This window comes from Solanum tuberosum, unplaced genomic scaffold (genome assembly GCF_000226075.1).
Source record: "Solanum tuberosum cultivar DM 1-3 516 R44 unplaced genomic scaffold, SolTub_3.0 scf00003, whole genome shotgun sequence".
Taxonomy (NCBI): Eukaryota; Viridiplantae; Streptophyta; class Magnoliopsida; order Solanales; family Solanaceae; genus Solanum; species Solanum tuberosum.
In genome coordinates, this window is record NW_006238929.1 from 106,412 (window position 1) to 128,109 (window position 21,698).

Below are 21,698 nucleotides of genomic sequence, written 5' to 3' on the forward strand. Positions count from 1 at the left end.
ATTTAGATATTCAAAAACTATACGAAAAATGCATATCAATATGATGAAAAAATAATCGTAAATTGTTAGTTAAGGTTATTATTATTTGACTCTAAAAAAAGAAACTATGACAATTAAAAGTGGACGGAGGTAGTAATTAATGATTTCCAAATAAAGCAACCTAACATTCTTGACCAATGTCATGTTAAGTGATGACTAAATTACCTGCTTATTGCAATTTGAAATGGAACTAACTGGTACTTCTCAGAGATTATACGTACTAGCTAAAACAAAACCATATCTAGACATTAATCAGAGTAGGTTGGAAAAAACATCTGATATTTCAGTTCCATCTAGTTATCAGGGAACTTGATTGTTCAAAGGATTCAATCTAACATCGCATACAAGTCAACAATCTTCCTTTCGTTTCATACCGAGTTCCACAAGCATAGTTAAGAGAGCCTCACACATTTCACTAGCGTCCGCTTCATTTGGGTCCTTTCTCCATGACGAATAAACCATCCAAGCATGATCAAGCTTTATGTCTGGTTTTACAACCACTGACCCGGGAACTTCAGCATCACGACAGGTCACTAGACCATCACTCTTCTCTCCATACCTTAGTTGCAGGTGGAGAGCACAAAGAGCCAGTGCAGCAGAAACAGGAACTATGACAGGCACCTTGCACCCTGCTTGGATCACATTCTCCGACTCATTGTCACCAAATCCGGGCAAAGGTAGCCACGGAAGTTCTGCATGTGCTATATGGGACATTGTTGCTATTACATTCAGTGCTATACTTGCTTCAGAATGGAAGGAGATGAGTGGAATATCATCAGGAAGCTTGTGGTTTTTTAAGAACTCCTTTCGCTTCTCGTATGTTAGATCCTCTAATGCCCGTATATCACCCTAATACAGAATAGTTCAACTTGGTCAATCAAAACAACACGCATATTCATAGACATGCGCCAAGGGATGTTTAGAATATTGAGTATACGCACCAATGAAACAAAGCTGAACAAAGTGAAAGAGAAATGTGAAACAGGTATACGATGGGTATATGTAGAACAGACATATGAAAGAGTATATGGATCATTTATCATCACGACAAAAATTCACCCTATTAAGCAAATTTGTCTAGTAGTAGAAGAATCAGTAAGCCATCTCACAAATGCCTTTTAAAACGCAAGGGGGGTGAGGAACTTAAATATCACCAGGAGTACATTCTAAGTTTCTCAATGAGTAACACTTCCAATTAATACGTATACAACTTCCATTTCTTTATATTCTAGTCCTCCTTTATTATAAGAACCAGACAACTTGGAAATAATTCTAAGTTGTAAATAATAGACATCTCGCATCCAGTATGTTCACTTAACTTGGAAATAAAGTGTGTTGACGATATCTGATAAAAATCTAAATGGCATGTTTCCGAAAGATGTTCATATTTTGTTTTTGATGTTATTAAGATCTAAGGGAAATTTAGGTACTCAAAAACTTTTTAAATATGCATTAAAAGACAGTATTACCTTGTAGTACTACCAAATTTTAAGGTACAATATAAGAACACTAATGTTTGGCAAACTGGCGTAAATCCTAGTGCTAAAAAAAGCACTTAATTGGATATACATCACAACATGGAAAAGAGTTGGGACACTTCAGCATTATAGTTTTTAACTAACCCAAAATAGTTGTGGACCAAGGAATTACCTTAATTAACTTGCATAGTAAAAACTCCATGATCCTTCGTGTTTCCTTGTCAGCAATCTGTCCGTCACGAAGAATATCTGATGCAACAGGTATTCCACCATAAGGGCTCTGCACAAATGCCAGTCCTGCAACTTTATCCTTTAAATCATGCCAATATTTTGACAAAGCGGCGGCAGCATCAACCCCACCCTTACTGTGACCAAGCAGCATGACATGTTTTCCTGATCCCCAATGTAACTCCTCGATGCATTGCTTCAGTTCCCACGCATTTTGTTCCACGGATGCCTTCATTTGGTGATCAATGAACCAACAGTAACAGAAAAGCATAGTTGGGAGAACATTAAAAAGAATTCCAGAGAGCAAGTTGATATGTTAGCAGACTAGACTTTGAAAATCTACTAGTACATACCTCACTATGTATCTTAGCAATATGGCAAGTTAACCCCATCTTCGAAAAAAACTTCTTAGTGCTCACAAAATATAAAGGACCGTGATTGCTGAAAAACCCTGTTACAATTATGTCACCAAAAGAAAAGCTCTAAGAGAACGAATTCAGAACATATTGACAATCCAGTAAAAAGTATTGTTTTTAAAAAAAAAGAAGATAGTGGAGTAACAAAATGATTTAAACTGATCAAAATTATTAAGCATAAGAAGACTTTAAACAACCAAGTTGAACACATAATACACAAAAGTAAAATAAAAAAATAAAAAAATCTCAACTAAACAACCTAGTAAAAATTTAAAATTCAAATTCATCTAAGACCAAAGCAACTTATTACGCTAAAAATTACTGTAATAACTAGATGTAAAGTTGAACACTAATCCTTTGCTTTAATTATTGCTATTTAAAAGAATGTTCCTCAATTTCTGCTTTAACAGTTAGTTTCTTTTGATTATTTTTGAACTTGCACATTTTTTTTATATTGATCTTTCTTTTCTTCTGTTGGTTTTGTGCTTAAAAAATCCTCAATAATCTTGTCTAGTTCGAAAGCTCTTTTCAAAGTGCTTTAATCTAGACAATGATAGGATTTGCAAGGAGCTGTTACAAGGATTTTCTTCCATCACAACATCCATAAAACATAGGTTCCAAAATGCGATTTCATTTTCACTTAACTAAATCAGAAAGCTTTCGCCAATGAAAGCTTATGGGACGTTGAAAGAGACTTGTTGCTTGTCATGGCTGAAAAACGGATTCAAAATTGATATTGGTTGAAATAGCCTTGCGCGTTAAAATAAGTACGGGTTAGAAATAGCCATGTCGGTTAAAAATGGGTTGAAAATAGTTCTTTAGAAGAACTCATAGATCCCATAAGATCAATGAGGCTCTTGATACAACTGTTGGTTTTTTTTAAAAAGATGGTGGAGCAACAAAAAGATTTAAAATGATTGGAATTGTTTCTCAATATTTTTATTAAGCATAAGAGGGTTTTAAATAGTCAACTTGAACACATATTATGCAGAAAATCTGCAATTCAAAAGAGCTAAAATATCTCAACTTAAATAACCTAATAAAAAATTAAAATTAAAATTCATCCTAAACCTAAGCATGTGCTAAAAATGACTGGAGTAACTAAAATTAAATTTCAACAAAGTAGTATTCAGCAGGAGATTTATTAAACCTGGAATCAGTAGATAAACAAAAGAATCAGGCAGTGTGTGCTGTCCATTCCTAAAAAAGGAAGAAAAAAGTCAAATGAAAAATTGTCGTTAATTGGCAGTTAGGCAGTTGCAATGAAATATTCAAATTAATGTGAAGACTGAACCAGAGACAGACATCTGAGGAACACTCACCATAATAGTAGGACTAAATTTCATTGATAAGTAGAGATAATCCTGTTGGGTTAACACAGTTGTATTGTGGCATAGGACTCCAAAAGAATGTTGACCAAAAACAGTCAAGAGAAATGAAGATAATTTTCATATGTTTTCACATATCCTTCAGTAACAAAAGCCACTTGCAAAGGAATCTAATGGTTGGATAATATATATACAATGGCTTCTATATATCCTCAGCTATATTGATTAAAACATGAATCTTTCAGGTTATATATGAAGAAAAATCTTAAGGAGGGCAACGTGATTTACCATATTAGCAACTCGGAAGTAAACAAAAGCAAAGCATTCCCCCTAATATTAACAGGCCAAAAAGAAAATGCAGAATAAAATGTCCTGGTGCCTCCTTTATTTGTAGTTACTAAAGATTACTTCAGAGAAACCAAAAACTAATGGGCATAGAGTAATACAACTCAACGTTAAGACCTTTTGTTTTTTCTGTTACGGTTTGAAACAAGAATGCTGTTTCAGGACTTGTCATATTTGCAAGAATTCATATTCAGACAAGTTTTGTTCGTAAACATTAAAGTACAAGGGTAATGATTCGTATTGCTGAAACGCAGATTTTTAAATTGCTGTGTACCATATTTCAAAACAACTTTGTCAATCTATAACATAGAGAATCAGCAAAATGAAAAGCACATAATATGGTTTGGTTGATCTCATTCAAATCAGTAGGAGTATCCTACTAACAAAGTCCATATCACAACTATCACTTTAAGAAGTTACAGATACCTTCTTTCGTCACTACACAGAGTAGCCAAAAAAAAGTAGAAGAAAACACACATTCCGAGCAATATAAGTCATCAGTCCTGGAGTTCTAAGTTGGGCCAGTAAAACAAAAAACTCAAAATTAACATGAAACATGGCAACAACCTTGAAAAGAATCTCATCAGCTGAACATAGAACCCTTTCATGATGGTTTAATAGTGTGCAGTTGGTGTGGTTTCATTTTCATGTTATTCAGCACCTATGTCAATTGATAAAAAAGAAAAAATGACCAAGAACTCACCACTGACAAGATATGTGCTCTTTATTTTGGGAGACTTATCTGGCTTTGTTTCTATTTTCAAAGTGACTAGTAAGATCCATCATCTTACCTAATATCTTGTAGTAGTTCTCTAAATCTAGCTGAACCATCAACAACAGGAGCCATTTCAGTAGCTTGTTGCAACCACCCAATGTCATCAGAAGACCCACGCAAGGTTGTACGTACACGGGATATAACACTGAAGAGATTAGTGAAGAGTAAGTAATAGGAAACTAAAAGTAAAGGTGCTGAATGTCAAATGGAAGAAATGATCTAAAATACTCATCAAACTTCAAATATTTATCATTTACCGACAGTCAGGAAGTGATTACTAACCTCTGAACTTGAACTAGAGCACATCTGATATGAGATATGAAACACCTCCAAGAGGCCAACGAAAGTTTCCAAGTGAATCTCAGACCATATACTGGAAGCATCAACCTACAACCAGATCAACCAACTGCAGAATAAATTAGGACAGTCATGACTATGTAATGGCGGAAAGAGATATATGCTACTAGAAAATAAAACCAAGATAAGTTGATTTCTTATGTTCAGAGTTCTAATTCTGGTTCTGAAAATCAAGGAATCCATAGATATCCTGCACAATGACCTCGAAGGAGGATGGGAAAAGCATACAAATGAAAAGTTTACCCTTCAAAAATGAGTCTGAAACCTCCATAACTTTGATTACTTCTTACAATTTCTAATAATGAATTTACAGGCAAGTTATCATTGACATAGGAGGATCGTCTTGCGTGAATTCTAAAGCTTGTTCCTGTGTCAGATACTCTTGAAGGAAATGAACAAGCCTCAGGAACAGTTCTACAACCCCCGTCACTGGTAAAGTTTACAAGCAGACCACCAAAGTCAACTAAATATTCTGACCACCCAAGGATATCTCTGCAGATAAGATCCTCTGCAATAGAATCAAACCTTTATCACATAGGAAACCATAGACAGCGAATATAAAACAATAGATGCTCAAGGACTTTATATTTTGCACATGCATAGTTTTTTAGAGAACTCACCAATAAATTGAACAAATTGCTGGGCTATATAAGAGCTCAAGCTTGCAAGATGTAAAAAGGGATCCTCCATGTTGCATCAGAAGAGAACTTAATCAAGATCTTTCTGTTTATGAATTACAATGATCAAGTACAGACGAAACCTGCAAAGGACCACCAAATCAGATCAGGAATTCAAGCAGCAGAAGAAAAGATCAAATATTTCCAGATGTCACAACTCTCAAAATTAGAGAGGAAGATAAGAAATCTCAAACTCAGAAACATTCATCATAACAGCTCTCTCTTTATATGTCTCAGGCAACGTGTTGTCGCAATAAACAGCATAAAACCTCAGTTGTGATCAATAGATATGAACACTGATGTAAGTCAAAGATTACATTAAGTAATGAGTACAACGCACTTCACACTTACTTCTCAGGGAACGCCGATGATTTCTCCATAGATATACTAACCCCCCATACTACATTCAACCCAAATAGATCAGACTATGTAAACCTCTTTTAAAATTACAACAGAAATGAATTCAACACATCCGAGGGAAGATAGGTTCATTTTAACACAAGAATGGTCATGAGTAGAACACGCAGTCCTACATGCTGAGGAAAGGTACACTGCTATTTCTTTAACCTCAACACTCATCAGTTCAATCACTCGGACTCGGGTACGGGTGTCTGATACATCTGTCATGATCTAAATTATACAATTTGGGAGTACAGATCTAGGTATGGATACGGGTGCTGGATTCGGCTAAAATAATTCAAATGTCCAAAAATACATTTTATAGAAATATGTCCTAAATTATGGTAGATTATTTGGAAGGAAAGGAATGCACAAATTTAATAAGGCAAATTTGAATCTATTAAGTAGAAATGCATCTCCTTACTACAGTATTCTTTTGGCATAACATGGCTATTTAAATGATAAACTGTTCATTACACATTCAACAGTACTGGTTGCGGAGTTTCATAAATCATTGCATCTGTCTTTAAATTCTCTATCAATGTTGGTAAAAATACACAAAATCGATTGACCACACCCACACCTATGTGGTGTCGACACAGGTACTACACCAAAAGTGAAGAGTCCACACAACTTAAGTTCAAACGCTAATATTTAACAGCAAAACTAAGAAACAGAAGGGCACCAAACAGTGACTAGTATGTAAAATAGGAGAAATTGAAATGCATGCAATCAAATTACACAAAAAGCAAGAGACTAACTTACATACATAGGGTGTGATATGAGAATTGAAGGGCAACATTGAAAGAGTGCACAAACCCAAAAGCATCCTATTGTTTAGCCCCATAAATATAGCCAAAATCTACATCTATCTCAATTCCCAATAAAGCATAATTTTACCAAAACTATAATATAAAAATGATGTACTTATCACGATCTACTTGTGAATTTGATTGGAAAGAGAATGGAGAGTAGACGACCCAAGCTATCTTTATCGACAAGCTTCAACATAATGGCCCACTTTCACACCATAAACAAATGGGTTTTCTCTCCAGATTTCGAATTTAAAAAAAAAAAAACAAACTGAAAATGGTGAAAAAAAGTGTGTGTGTTTAGGTAATTTGGGACAGCGTGAGGACACGTGTCGAGTGTTGAGGAAGTAAGCAGGACATGTCAACTTTGATTGCTTTGTGAGAGAGGAAAGTACAGATGGGAGATTCTTCATTACAAATTCAATTTAATGATCTCCATCAATTTAGAGCTCTTCTACAACACACTCTTCTGACGGTCAAAACACATTGGGAAACTATCCATGGATCGCCCACCAAAATGCTCAATAAATTCTATCTCCGTTCTCACATAAAAAAAATATATGTTTCTTAATATTTTTTTTATTTCTTTTTAATTGTCATAGTTATTTTTATTAGAGTTAAACGATATAAATTTTAATTATTATTTGATTTTTTTCATCATATTAATATGAAATTATTTTGAAATTTATACTACTTTTTTATAGTTTTTTGATTATTCAAATTTTTACTTTAAAATATCGAATCAATATGATCTAATTAAGCTTTAAAATTCAATCAAATGAACTTTCGAACTAAAAAGGAATGAAAGGAGTTCATTTCTCAAAAAGGTAAGCCGGTAATTTTTCCTTCTCCCATCCTTGTTTCTTTCTCGCGTATTTCCACATCCATGGAAAATGTTCCACGTGTTGCATTTTTTTCTGTCTTCCACATTTGTTATTCTAAAAAGGATTCCTTTATGTTCCACGGAAAACAACAGACTCGTTTTGTACCCAAATTTGGAGACGACCGTTTCATTCCAATTCCTCAAAGATCCGCTCCGCTCTAACAAAAAGGTACACCACACCTCCTTTATTTTTCATTTGTTATTTTTCTGAATTTTCCTTTCAATCGGAATATTTTCTTTTGCAGATCTATCAAAAAATTCTTACTGTGGAGCATCTTATGTCTTCATTTGCTTGGTTTATGTGTTGTTCAATGTTCTATTTGTTAATTTGATTTGTTACCTTTCGTTTAAACTTAATGTCAATTTGGTTGGTTTGTTGAATCCAGAAAGATCCTTTGAACTTTTATTTTCCTTTGTTTACTCGGTTTGCTAGCTTCTTCATTTTAATATTTCTCAATCTTTTATTTCTTATAGCATGATAGAATTAGTTGTTTTGCTATGTGCTTTGATACACAATTTAATATGTCAAGAGCTTGTTCTCTAGCTCTTGGTACTGTTCATTAAATTTCTTCAATAAAATAGACTGTGCTAGACTTCATGTACAATGGAGAACTTAGCAAATGACTTCTTCATTGTGAGTGATGCAAATTACTTTTGTCAGGTGATCTTCTCATTCTTCTTCTTTACATCTATAGTTCCTCAAAATATAATTAAAAAACAAGTTATGTAGTTCCGACTTGTGAGAATCTACAAAGCCGTTTTGTGACAACGAGATAGGCTTCAATCTAAAAAAATACTTTGAACCTGGGTATATTTAATTGATTTTGTTTATTACATTGTGGTGGTTTTTTCCCACCATAATATTGCTTCAAATTTAAAAGTGGTTCCTCTTGAACCAACTCAAGTTGAACGGTTGGAAAGTTACATGGACTCTACCTTTGAATAATACTACAAGCAACATCATATTCTTAAAGTAATTGTTGGTTGAATAAGATGTGGATCCTAAGTGCAACACCTCGAAAGTAGAAAAGTTGAATTGGAAATTTTTTTTGCAGAAAAGTTGCTAGTGCAACTAGTGTACGAGGGCAAGTACTGTACTTCGTTCCACGGTCTGTAGGTGCCAATCGTAAATGACATCATGAGTTGATGAAATTGTCAAGTCTCTGACCTTAACACATGATCCGATAGGATAACTCGTTGTTAGGTAGATGGGTGGTGATTGAGTCTCGTGGTTGTAGCCTTTAGAAAGTTGAGTTTTCCACACTTGAGTTCAACAAAGGGTCAATACGGACTGTAGAAGGAAATACATTCCGAACAGGGGTGTCTGGACTTAGGATAATTTTCCAAGCTCTTGTTCTACAAGTCGGATGTGCAGGCCGTAAAAGAGATAACGAACCATAGACCTTGGCCTGTGGTTTTTATTCAAAAAGTTAGATTTTCAGCACTTGTTTTATGGATGACTATTACAGTCCGTAGAAGGGAGTACGGACCGTACATGGAGTTGTAGAAATGTTGCGACAAAATTTTCTTAGGGTTATTTAGGTCTTTTCCTACATTTTTAATCTTTACAGTACGTCGTTTCTAGACTATTCCTAAGACCTATAACTGTTTCTAAGGTCAAAACCCTCCCCATTGACTCTCAAACCCCAAAAGCTCTCAAGTCTTCTTCTCAAGGATTCTTTAAAGGTGATTTAGGATTTCTTCAAGCTTTACGTCTCCTCTTCCAAGTTCAAAACTAGGGTTCATCAAGGCATGAGGAAAATTCAGCAATGGGTCCTCTCCACCCAGTGAGTCCCAAAAGAAACCTAAAATCTCTCTTATGATTTCTATATCCAAATTTCTAGGGTTTTCATGATTCTTCCATGGGTTTAATTGAAGTAAGGTTTTCTCTCCATGAATGATTTTACTGTCAAGACCCAAGGTGCTATTGGGTTATGAAGGGTGATTAGGGCGTCATGCGGAAACTTACAATTTGCAAATCATATAGTTGATAAATCAGATAACAAAAAAAGTTATACTAAAAAAATCAAAATATTATTATATCAAAACTAATATAAAGAAAAACATTGAAACTTTAGAGAGAATAAATCTCCCCCATAAACTAGACTCTTAAACGACTATATTGTGGATGTTATTGTTATTGTGTTAGAAGAATCAAATATATATTATTTATAGAGTCCTAAAACCTTTTCTTTTTAGAAAAGGACTAGCTACTCCAAAACTTTTTTCCTAAAAGGAAAGAATAAACCAAATATGAAAGAATATTATATTTTCCTTTCAGGAAAAGTAAAAACATTTATGTTAATGTTTTGTCTTTTCTTTAAGGAAAAAAAAATCTTAAATTATGGTAAGAAAATCAGGGCAAAATCCTAACAAATCTCCCCTTTTTGGCTGAATTTTCTTGACAAAGTTTGATCTGTCTTCTTCATTGCATGATAATCTTGTTCTTCACAAAATCTTCATCATTGTTGCTTGCCATGGTTAAAAATAAAGTTTAAAATATATGGGTTAAAAATATATATTTTTTATTCTTAAAAATTGCAGCAACAGGAATGTTGAAAATATGATTGAAACTTCTTCTCCACATGTAGCTTGACAAAAATCTTCATTATCATCAAATTGATTACAAATTGATTTGAAACCATTTTTAAGCTTGTCTTCAACCTCGTTGAACCATAGCACCACCGGATCTTTGAACCATGTGCTATGATACCACTTGTTGGGTTATGAAGGGTGATAAGGGCGTCATGCGGAAGCTTACAATTTGCAAATCATATGTTGATAAATCAGATAACAAAAAACTTATACTAAAAATCAAAATATTATTATATCAAAACTAATATAAAGAAAAACATTGAATCTTTAGAGAGAATAAATCTCCCCATAAACTAGACTCTTAAACGACTACATTGTGGATGTTATTGTTATTGTGTTAGAAGAAACAAACCTATATTTATAGAGTCCTAAAACCTTTTTCTTATTAGAAAATGACTAGTTACTCCAAAACCTTTTTCCTAAAAGGAAAGAATAAACCAAATATGAAAGAATATTATGAAAGGAAAAGTAAAAACATTTATGTTAATGTTTTGTCTTTTCTTTAAGGAAAAATAAATCTTAAATTATGGTAAGAAAATCAGGGTAAAACCCTAACAGGTACACCCTAGAAGTGACATGGTGTATAGGATCCTGAGAGGCCCTACACAAGTTACTTGACACATATATACACAGTACAATAGACAAAAATAGGAAATCTCATACGAATAAAAGAGTTTGACATTAAAGCGGAAGTCTATCATAGTCTTGATAAGTCATCTAGTACATCAAAAGAAGTGGTGGGGATGTAACCCGTATAGCACGTACAACATCCGAAATGTAAAGAAATATGAAAGCAATAAAGGTGACATGATCCTCGAAATATGAGGACTCACCAAGTCTTCAAATCTTTAAAGTGATCAACTAGCCATGAGGGAGAGGAGAGGAAGTGTCACACCCTACATTAGTGAAACAATGTAGGCACAAGTATGCATTAGTACATGGAATGTACTAAGTACGAAGGATATGCATGGAAACATAAAACATGATAATAAGTAAACATAACCGAAAACATGACCAAGCTAAACATAGTAAAATATTTTTAAGAGACATAATAAATCACGAACATGGTCAATGCATCTCAAATTCATAAGAAAAGCTCCATTAAATCTTTAAGGACAACTTAGTTCATTTTGTGGGATATTTACTAATAATCGACATAGACCACGTGAGCTATAATGTGGAATCTAGTGTCTTTCTCATATACCGAAAAGAAATGTCCTTAATTTCTAAGGTAAGGACCTTAACTTCTAGCTTACGTGGATCCACTATCTATGTTACTTAAGACAATCCTACAGGGGCACGTAGTTAGGGACAATGAGATTTCTATTAGAGACTCGGACTCCTAATGGGAGAGCTTCCATATCAATATCCTCTCGGTGCTAAGTAAAATCTCAAAGGAATATTCATAAACATATTATTATCATACATGGAAAAGCACAATTAAGTTACAAATACAAGCTTAAAACATCATATAGTAGCTCCTTAAACCATGTGTGAGAAAATATTTCACCAATCATGATTCCTTAATTGTGAGAAACCTTTTAAAATTAAAAACCCCGGGTCCTGATGGATGCTAATTTTAAATGGGAGCTTGCTTCCTTCCTTTTGATCTGCCTTTCCAATTAAAGGAAAAAATTATTTCCCACCATATTCCTAGATAACCACATTGTAAGGACTAGGGGTGTTCACGGGTTGGTTTGGATCGGTTATTGGTCAAAACCAAAACCAAATCAACTTAATCGGTTTTAAAATTATCAAAACCAAACCAAACCAAATATAATATACATTTATCGGTTTGGTGATTATCGGTTTCGGTTTGGTTTGGTTCGGTTATTCGGTTATTAACCATACACAAAAATAAAAGAAACAATTCATTTAAAATATGAAAAAAGTGACAACAATCCATTCTAAACGAAAAATAGTTAGAATGACTTAAATTACTGAACTTTCGATCACTAAATTTACTATCAATAAAGCTTTAAAATTCACTATATTGGCCTAGAAGGAAGAGACAATAACATTTTCAGTTCCACAAGAATTGTCATAGACACTCATATACATGAAATCAATAAGATAAATGTTTCATCTTGGGCATTTTTGCTTTCAATAAGTAAATTATAAAGAAATTTTAATGAAAATATGTATAAGATCTTTAAAATTGTTTATAAAAACAATATATTAAGTATGTATATTAATAAAATATATGTATATAATTCATCGGTTCGGTTCGGTTATTTCTTAAAAACAATATATTAAGTATGTATATTAATAAAATATATGTATATAATTCATCGGTTAGGTTCGGTTCGGTTATTTCTTTGGGTTTTTTTGAATAAAACCATAACCAAATCAAATACTATCGGTTTTCAAAAATCTAAAACCAAACCAAACCAAACCCAAATAAAATCAGTTTTATTTTATCGATTTGGTTTGATTTTTCTGTTTGAATCGGTTTTTATCCAAACCGTGAACACCCCTAGTAAGGACTCTTATATTTGGGGTCTGACTTCCACTGGCTCATTCACAACCAAGTCCTTATATAATGCCTTGTTGACTCAGTCTGATAATCATCATTCATCTCATCCTTCCCAATTCTCCTTCGAGTGGATCTGGAAGGTGCCGCTTCCGTAAAAAAATATCGACTTTAAATGGCTCACTTGTCACCAACATCTCCCAACTGCATCATACCTCCATCGAATTGGCATAGCCACATCTTCTCTTTACTTGCAGTGAAAAATTCAACTGAAACTATATCCCATCTCTTGCTTTTCTGACCTACCTCTATTGCATTATGAACAAATTTTGGGCTTCACTCAATCATCTTGTCCATTAATACCCATAACACATCGCGTCTCACTTAATTATCTTTTTTGATTCGTGTGATTCCATTCAATATATTCCCTAATGTTCCTTCTGAGATGCTTCTTGGTTTTGGAAAAATTGTAATAACAATTTCTTTAACAATACTTTCAATATTCCTGATCACAAAGCAGACATCGTTCGTATAATGGAATTTTTCAGTTTAGGTCATAAGCCAAAAACTAAACATTTTTCGTACGCCTATCTGGATTACTTGGCTGCCCCTGGAACAAAAATCCTTTAAGTTAAGCATTGATGGCGCGTTTGATATCATCTTTGGTAAAGAAGGCCTAGGTAGGTTTATTCGTGATCATGTGGGAAACTGGGTTCTGGGTTTCACACACTCCATTTGTGATACTGACAGTTTATAGGCTGAATTATTGGCCCTCTACAATGGCCTTAAACTTGCCTTACTGCACAATTTACAACCTTTAATCATTGAGCTCGATGCTACTCAAGTGATTATCCTTTTACACTCTCTCATTTTATCATATGCTCACATTATACATGATTGCAGGTAGATGCTCCATCAACTCACTAATTCAAGCATAGTGCACTCATACATGAAAGTAAATAACATCGCGGATAGGCTTGCTAAACCAGCTTTAACTGGCAACTTCTTGTAGGACATCTCCATTTTGGATGAACCACCTCCTCTTGTTCAAACTTCACTTGCAGGTAACCAATGGGCTCAAGCTACTAAAACACTCGTACTAGCTGCAACTTTTCCTTCAAGCCGTCGAAATAGTTCTAATGTCCTTCTAACTAGCGTAGATTTACCAATATAGTAACTACTTTTTTCTGTAACTTAGACCATGTGGGTCTGTGATGGCCACCGGCCATTACTCCATGTACTCCTTTAAGTTTTTAATAAAATGTTTTATCTTTCCTTACCAAAAAAATATATATCCTCTAGATAGTCTTTGCTTTGTTCTTTATACAAATTTTGCTTTATTTTTCCTTATAAAAAAAAGTCCTCTAGATATTGTCTTTGCTTTTCTCTTTATACAAATGTTGCTATTAGTGTTGAATCCCTTTCTCTTCTCGTGATATGGTTAAAAATTACAACATAATTGATACCTTCTGTGCAAGCTAAGTATTAATTCCTTTCGAATATTTTTTTTGTTTAATCACCCAAAGCGTCATTTATATATGCTAATCCCTTCCTTTTTTTTAATGCATGAATTTCCTCGAATTGAGTTCATTGAAATTCATATTTTACTTTGCATCTCGGCATGCGTCAGACCCAACACCTCTATTCTAGTCACCCTTGAATGTTTTTCAAGGATTGGAAGCTGATTTACATATGAAAGGGAACCTAAATTACAGGTCTCAGGAGCCAAGAATTAAGTTATATGCATTAGTATAGATTGGATATACAACAGTATACATGATATACAGTATTGCATTCACAATGATATAGGGACTAAAATAGGCCAAAGCCCAAGATGATAAGCAGTTGAAGGCCCAAAGTCAGTCAGGCAAGCAAAACCTGACTTTTGGGCCTAAAGTAGTCCTCTTTTGATATTTTAGCTGTAAATATTAAATTGTTATTTTGTTTCAATGTTCTAATTTTCGTTTAACTTAATTAAATTTCCTAAAAGAAGAACTAATTTCTTTTGGGAAAAATTATCAATCTACACACCCTTATTTACCATATTTTCTAGTATTCTCTACCATTTAAAATATTACAAAAATTCATGTTTTTCCTCCAAAATCTCACTCATCTAGATACATAACTTTTAACTCCCAAATACACGTTTCTCTCTTCCTATTTTCACTCCTTCAATTTCTTTCTATTTTCACTCCCTCAATCACAACAGTTACTTCCTTCATTACAATTTTGAATTTCAATTCTTTTTTCTCTCCAGTCAATCGATTTCAACTTCCTCAATAGGTAGTTTTTCTTCTTCTCTAACTTACAGTTCATCGTTTTTTGTTCTATTTTTTTAAATTTTTTCATCTTTAATGTACTTATAAATATGGATGATGCTCCTTCTTTTAGTATTGTGATTACTCAGTTAACCTCACATAATATTGATTACCCAAATAGTCGAAAAAGAATGCATCTTCGACTTTAAAATTGATCGTAGAAGAGCGCCCAAAAAAAGAACGGGAAAGGTCGAGTTGTTGGTGGCTCCGGTACGGGCTTAGATCGAGATCTATGGGTGACACCATTGTTGAAAGTTGAAAAAAATTGCGGGAGTTGATACAGAGCAAAGGAGAAAGTGTAGAAAGATTTCTTCATCATTTTTTTTGCTTTATCAAATTGTTTGATTTCTTTTCGATATTTTCTTGTTCATCCTTTTCTTATACATATGGGTTCAGATTTTTAATGTATTTAGTTGTTTTTGTTTCTTAAATTAATGTATAATGCCTTCGTTTCAACATTATGATACATTACAATTTCATCATACACAAAGTATCGTGTTCAAATATTAGTTTTGATACATAATCTTAATTTATTAAAACACAAATTAGTACGTATCATGTTCATAGTTATGTACTTGGTACATAATTATTACAAATTTCGTTATCTTTTAGTACCAGATACATACATCCAAACTTATTCAACTAGAATGTTATGTATCTATACACATTATCAAATATTATTGTTGATACATAAACACTAATGCTTTTATAACAAATTCGTTTGGATTAACTCATCACTGTGTTATGTATCACACACAAAAAAGTGCTATTGACAACAATTACATGTATGATGTATCTTTTATAAAATACAGTATTCTCAAACAAAATAAGATACATAAATAGTAATGTATCAAACACTAACTTTTTAGGCATGATACATAAATTCAAATTTATACTAAATGTATCTGATACATAGCTACTGTTTTTGACTTTTTTGAATCAGTTACGATTTGAGAGAGATTTGAGAGAAGAAAATTTGAAATTTGAATTGTTTAAAGTTGTTACAATTTGGGAGAGATTGTCATCAATTTAATTTGTATGATTTGGAGAACGGATATTTAATTTTACGCTTTAATTTCCTTTTTAATCTCAACAGTCAAGTTGTCTAATGTATCAACTGTTATGTATCCAGATGAATGAGATACATCCGGATGATACAAATTTGAAGAGATTTTTGTAAATTAAAAAAAAAGATAGAAATATGATGTAATTTGCTCTTTACACTATGAGATTCCTAAAAATTTACTTTCTTTTTGTTGTGTGGGTTCATTTAATTAAAAGATTTAATCAACTCTTGTATTTATTTACTCAAATGTTTTGGTCCAAATCTTTTACTTGTTTAAAATTTGATTCAAGTTATTATCTCTTCAAGATGATTCAAGTGTTTTTCAAACATAATCATATTTTGTCTAGTCTTAATCACTCTCAATTTACTTAAAGTGTTTTAAATTTATTTCTTTTTCAAATAATGTTTTAATATTCTTTATTTATTTTTTAAGCATTTTCCCCAAAAGTTAATCAAATAAAGTTCTCAAATCGTCGGTTAACCGCATGCTAGCGGACATTTTAAGTGTGTAAAACCTTCTTAATATGGAAATAAGAACCTTTAACCCATTGAAATTTTGAAAGATTTTTCTCTTAAATCTTTTTGGAATTATTTAAAAGTATCTTGATTTTCCTTTAAAAAATAAATGCCGACTTCTTTAAAAAGTTGATTTTTTCCTAAAGAGTTGAAATCAATTTTGGAAAACAGCTTTTTCTTTCCCTAAAACACACCCGTTTGGATTGTCTTAAAAAAATAGTTTTTAAGTAAAAAATAAGAGTCAAAATGAAATGACTTTTAAGTCAAATAAAAATTCGGGGGAGACCTACTTTTGATTTTTGACTTATTTTACGTCATTTTAAACTTATTTTAAGTCATTTTTGACCTTGCTAAACACTTTCTAACTTATTTTAAGTTATTTTTTGACTTATTTTTTATATTTGTCTAACACTTTCAAAAGTAAAAAAATGACTTAAAAGTAGATTTGACCAACTTTTAAGCCAATTCAAACACCCTCTCTATTATAACTTCAATTGTACCATATTTCGAATAAAAAATATCATGAAACCTTATCTATTTGTGGTGTACATTGGATAAGGGTAACCTTGTTGACTTTTTAATATGCAACGAGCAATTTGGGAGATTTCATTATCTATTGTATCATCAAGACAACCATCAACTGACTCTCCATTAATTAATACAACTACTTTTTCTTTTTTACTCAAAAGTCATAGGTACGTACATTACACTACTAAACTCAGTATTAAAAAATATAACGATCTACCTAACAAAACTTATATTTATCTGAATAATTCATGTCTATTACTAGCAACTAGCAATGAATATTTTATGAATACCACATGATACTTTTGATAACTTAAAGAACATATTTTCTTTCATTTTGGACAGAAGTTATGGAATATTCTTTCAAAGTTCATTGACAGAGTAATTCAAATTTGCATCAAATAAATAATGGTTTTTTTTAAAAAAACATATTATTTTATTCTCTTTAATGAGGACCTATTACCCTCTAGACTATTTAATACCATATTTTAAACATATATATTTGCCCATACTCAGTCTATGTTAGTTGAGTGTGTCACACGCACATTTTAATTCATTAAATTAATTAAATTAGTCATTTCGTTCCCTTTAATAAACATATTTGAAAAAGTAAAAAAACTTTAATAAACATATTTGAAAAAGTAAAAAAAGAAGAAGGGGAAATTAATAGTCACTTCACTGCCACTCCGGTGTGGTCAGTACTCCATACTGTCAGGCAGCGAAGCTTACACTTGTTCACTAATTATGACGGTTCACCAGGGCCTCTTTCCTCCTCCCTTTTCTGTTCACTCGTAGGGGTCGGGACCCCCACAAAGGGGGAGGGAGTCGACTGAACATCTCAGCCATTGGGTCTCTTTCCCAAAACTCTCTTTCACTTCATTGCCAAAGAAGAAATCAAAGATCAAAATCATGTTAGAAATCAAGGAAAGAAATTAGAACCCTAAATAACAATAGAACAAATAAAACCAAGAAAAAAAATCTGAAATTAAAGAAAATAATTTGTTCCCTGCAAAGCTTACCTGGCCCTTCAATGGTGGTCTTTTGGATTTAGAAAATAATTTCCAGCGAAGGAGAAAGGGTGTAAAATGAATTAGAATTATAGGTAAAAAGAAATAGATATAGTTTAATCCCTGTATTGATACGTGACATTTAATGATTGGCATAAATAAAATTATCTGGTCCCCTACGCGCCTATGCGTTGTGTTTTCATGCACTTGACCAGTTGGACAAATATATATGTTTAAAATACGGTATTAAATAGTCTAGGGGGTAATAGGTCCTCATTAAAGTTTGGTATCGTAACAGTAATTCCGACCAAAGTTAGGGTATTTTTTAGACTCTTTTCCCTAGATTCTATGATTCTAATTCTTATCTTTATTTAAAATTTGTCAACTTATTACTTACAAAATTATGTCTACAATTCATATAACAGTTGTCTTAGAAAGGATGATTTTCAACGTTGAATTGATAAAAAATTACCTAAAACTAATAATTTACTAGAAAAAAAGTCACTTATAAAAAAGTTAAATAATAATTTGCATCTAAAAAGTGTAAAAATAAATGTATATGACATTTGATTAGATTTAAAATTTCGCTCTCAACATATGAATAGATGTAAAATGATTTGCAGAGAAAGGTTAGGTATCTCAGAGTTTTGAGTAAAGTAATAAATTTTCAAACATGTCACATTCATAGAAGCGTCATTACATGTGAATAATAAGCGAAGGTTAGTATGTCCCACATGAATATGAAGTTGCTTTTGTTAGGAAGCATTTTGTCTCCAATATAATATTTTTTTATGTGAATTCAAATTTAATTGAATTTTCTATTGGTTAGTATGTAGTCCGTTAAGACTGCCAGCAATTTTCTATTGTTAGGACAGTTGGGTCAACGCTATGGACAAAAATGGTAGGAGATCAAAGCAATACCAACTTGCCTTAGAAAAATAAAGAGAGCAACGTACATAATCAGCCATTTATTTACTTTCCTAACATTAATTAATATTTTATCCGTTTTTATTTGTCTTAATCTATTTCTTTAAAAATATATTTTTCCTTTTGTGAGAATTGTAGTAAACACTTTGACCAAAAGAGTGCAAGTGGATGAAGTAAAGATATGCATAAATAGGAATACTACATTAGTTTCTACATTTGTGAAAGAAGAAGAAAAGTATGGCTGGTGGAGGATTTAGTGATGACAAGGGAGGAAAAAGAGCTCATCTCTATGAGTATAAGATAACTGGCTATTTTATTTTTGCTTGTGTGGTTGCAGCAATGGGAGGATCTCTTTTTGGCTACGATCTTGGTGTTTCTGGTCAGTATTAATCAAAAACCATCTCTCTTTTTTTCCTGATCTGTTTAGGAAAGTATTTCTCAAGTCATTTGTATCATTGTTCGAATACAACAAGAGACCTAAATTTGTTACTAGATGTACAAAATACAAAGGCTTGTAGATATCAGTAAATTGATTTTTGTGTCTGTTGTTTTATGAATCAATAAGCATAAAGGTAGTCAGATAGGCATCAAAAACACTTTTAATTGTAGAAAGAAAAATTCTGATTCTAATTTGTGGTTTTTAAGGTGGGGTGACTTCCATGGATGATTTCTTGAAAGAGTTTTTCCCCAAAGTGTACAGAAGGAAGCATGCACATCTCAAAGAAACTGATTACTGTAAATATGACAATCAGATACTCACCTTGTTTACTTCCTCTTTGTACTTTGCTGCACTTGTTTCCACATTTGGTGCTTCACATGTTACCCGCAACAAAGGGCGTCGAGCCAGTATACTTTGTGGAGCAGTCAGTTTTTTTCTTGGTGCAATACTTAATGCTTTTGCAAAGAACATTGCAATGCTGATTGTTGGTCGATGTCTTCTTGGAGTTGGCATTGGATTTGGCAATCAGGTAAGTCAATTTTTGATCTCTATGTACAAGGACATTACAACTTGCTGACAGATTTAAGTTCTTCTTCAGGCAGTCCCTCTGTATCTCTCAGAAATGGCACCTGCAAAAGTTCGAGGAGCAGTTAACCAACTGTTTCAACTCACAACTTGCTTGGGGATATTGATAGCCAACTTTATCAATTATGCAACTGATAAAATTCATCCATGGGGATGGCGATTATCACTTGGCTTAGCCACAGTTCCTGCTACAGTTATGTTTATTGGTGGGCTTTTTCTTCCTGAGACCCCAAACAGTCTCGTAGAACAGGGTAAATTACAGGAAGCAAGACAAGTATTGGAGAAAATTAGAGGTACCACAAAAGTTGATGCAGAGTTTGCTGATCTTAAAGATGCAAGTGATGCTGCGAGAGCCATAAAAGATCCATTCAGGAATCTCCTCAAGAGGAAGAACCGTCCCCAATTGGTAATAGCAGCTTTGGGGATCCCAGCATTCCAACAGCTTACCGGCATGAACTCCATTCTTTTCTACGCCCCTGTCATATTTCAGAGCTTAGGATTTGGCTCAGGAGCATCATTGTATTCATCTGCTATAACCAGTGGTGCACTTGTTCTAGCTACATTTATTTCAATGGCTTTTGTTGACAAGTTTGGAAGAAGAGCTTTCTTTCTGGAAGCTGGAGTTGAAATGATATGTGTCTTGGTAATTTTCTGCTTTCAAATTCTTCCTAACAAGGCTTTCATTATAGCATATACTTGACTGAAAGTTTGCTTCACAGGTAGCAGTTGCGGTTACTCTAGCTTTGAAGTTTGGAGAAGGTGAAGAACTCCCAAAAGGAATTGGCATCTTCCTTGTAGTCATAATCTGCATATTTGTCGTCGCATATGGAAGGTCTTGGGGTCCCTTAGGTTGGCTGGTACCAAGTGAACTATTTCCCCTGGAAACAAGATCTGCAGGACAGAGCATGGTGGTCTGTGTCAATATGATCTTCACAGCCCTCATTGCACAATGCTTCCTTGCGTCTCTCTGTCACCTCAAATATGGAATTTTTCTGCTGTTCGCGGGCTTGATATTCATCATGAGCTGCTTCATCTTCTTCCTCTTGCCTGAGACAAAGCAGGTTCCCATAGAGGAAATATACTTGCTTTGGCAAAATCATTGGTTCTGGAAAAGATACTGCACCCCAGAAGAGAATGAACGTGGTTTGGACGCAAAGTCTCTACCACCAATCTAAGAGAACCTGGATTCCAGAGAATGGAGATAGGCATTTGTTCCATGAGTGAATGAAGTGGACATTCTTCAAAGATTATACTACTACTAGTGTAAACACACAATGGATTCCTTCAGGAATGAAAACTATATGAACATCTCTTCATGTTTTTCAATATGCTCTCCAAATATCATTTATTAGCATGTTTAAGTCAAAATTATCATATCGCCGTGTAATTAAGCTTATATATGGGTTTACAAGTTATCAAATGGCAGAAATACTTAAAGAGAACCAACATGAATAAAAGAACAAAAAGGAAAGAAGTACAGTGACGTATACAGATAAATTACAGGAAAACA

The 21,698-nt window shown here is 33.3% G+C and overlaps 2 protein-coding genes and 2 long non-coding RNA genes across 5 annotated transcripts; 2 read left to right on the forward strand and 2 right to left on the reverse strand.

Annotated features, from left to right (window-relative positions):
• Positions 1 to 257: 257 nt before the first annotated feature.
• On the reverse strand, positions 258 to 7,379 carry LOC102590138 (uncharacterized). Of its 2 annotated transcripts, none has more exons than XM_015304485.1 (9): positions 6,812 to 7,379; positions 5,587 to 5,726; positions 5,210 to 5,474; positions 4,892 to 4,996; positions 4,626 to 4,754; positions 3,312 to 3,361; positions 2,099 to 2,196; positions 1,690 to 1,974; positions 258 to 888 (listed from the first exon to the last, which is right to left on the reverse strand). In XM_015304485.1, exons 2-9 carry the CDS (start codon positions 5,654 to 5,656, stop codon positions 388 to 390), a joined length of 1,503 nt encoding a protein of 500 aa, XP_015159971.1. In that variant the 5' UTR covers positions 5,657 to 5,726; positions 6,812 to 7,379; the 3' UTR covers positions 258 to 387. The 2 variants fall into 2 exon arrangements, with proteins under 2 accessions (XP_015159971.1, XP_015159958.1); XM_015304472.1 differs by having other exon boundaries at positions 6,808 to 7,379.
• A 292-nt stretch (positions 7,380 to 7,671) lies between these two features.
• On the forward strand, positions 7,672 to 8,143 carry LOC102590455 (uncharacterized). Its single transcript, XR_366527.2, has 2 exons — positions 7,672 to 7,906; positions 7,983 to 8,143. It is a non-coding gene; the product is annotated as an uncharacterized lncRNA (long non-coding RNA).
• Positions 8,144 to 11,013: 2,870 nt separating this feature from the next.
• LOC107058607 (uncharacterized) lies at positions 11,014 to 18,524 on the reverse strand. Its single transcript, XR_001472164.1, has 3 exons — positions 18,250 to 18,524; positions 17,905 to 18,104; positions 11,014 to 11,228 (listed from the first exon to the last, which is right to left on the reverse strand). It is a non-coding gene; the product is annotated as an uncharacterized lncRNA (long non-coding RNA).
• A 747-nt stretch (positions 18,525 to 19,271) lies between these two features.
• On the forward strand, positions 19,272 to 21,630 carry LOC102590691 (sugar transport protein 14-like). The gene is made up of 4 exons (XM_006338088.2): positions 19,272 to 19,543; positions 19,810 to 20,132; positions 20,202 to 20,831; positions 20,908 to 21,630. Exons 1-4 carry the CDS (start codon positions 19,402 to 19,404, stop codon positions 21,361 to 21,363), a joined length of 1,551 nt encoding a protein of 516 aa, XP_006338150.1. The 5' UTR covers positions 19,272 to 19,401; the 3' UTR covers positions 21,364 to 21,630.
• The last annotated feature ends 68 nt before the right edge of the window (positions 21,631 to 21,698 follow it).

What these genes read in the sequence shown, in the direction of transcription:
- LOC102590138 (XM_015304485.1), bottom strand. Translation starts at nt 5,656, where the DNA reads ATGGAGGATCCCTTTTTACATCTTGCAAGCTTGAGCTCTTATATAGCC. An exon ending in GCAATTTGTTCAATTTATTG is followed by an intron (nt 5,475 to 5,586) that starts GTGAGTTCTCTA and finishes ATTCTATTGCAG; the next exon opens with AGGATCTTATCTGCAGAGAT. An exon ending in GAACTACTACAAGATATTAG is followed by an intron (nt 3,362 to 4,625) that starts GTAAGATGATGG and finishes TTCCTTTTTTAG; the next exon opens with GAATGGACAGCACACACTGC.
- LOC102590691 (XM_006338088.2), top strand. Translation starts at nt 19,402, where the DNA reads ATGGCTGGTGGAGGATTTAGTGATGACAAGGGAGGAAAAAGAGCTCAT. An exon ending in CTACGATCTTGGTGTTTCTG is followed by an intron (nt 19,544 to 19,809) that starts GTCAGTATTAAT and finishes GTGGTTTTTAAG; the next exon opens with GTGGGGTGACTTCCATGGAT. An exon ending in GCATTGGATTTGGCAATCAG is followed by an intron (nt 20,133 to 20,201) that starts GTAAGTCAATTT and finishes GTTCTTCTTCAG; the next exon opens with GCAGTCCCTCTGTATCTCTC.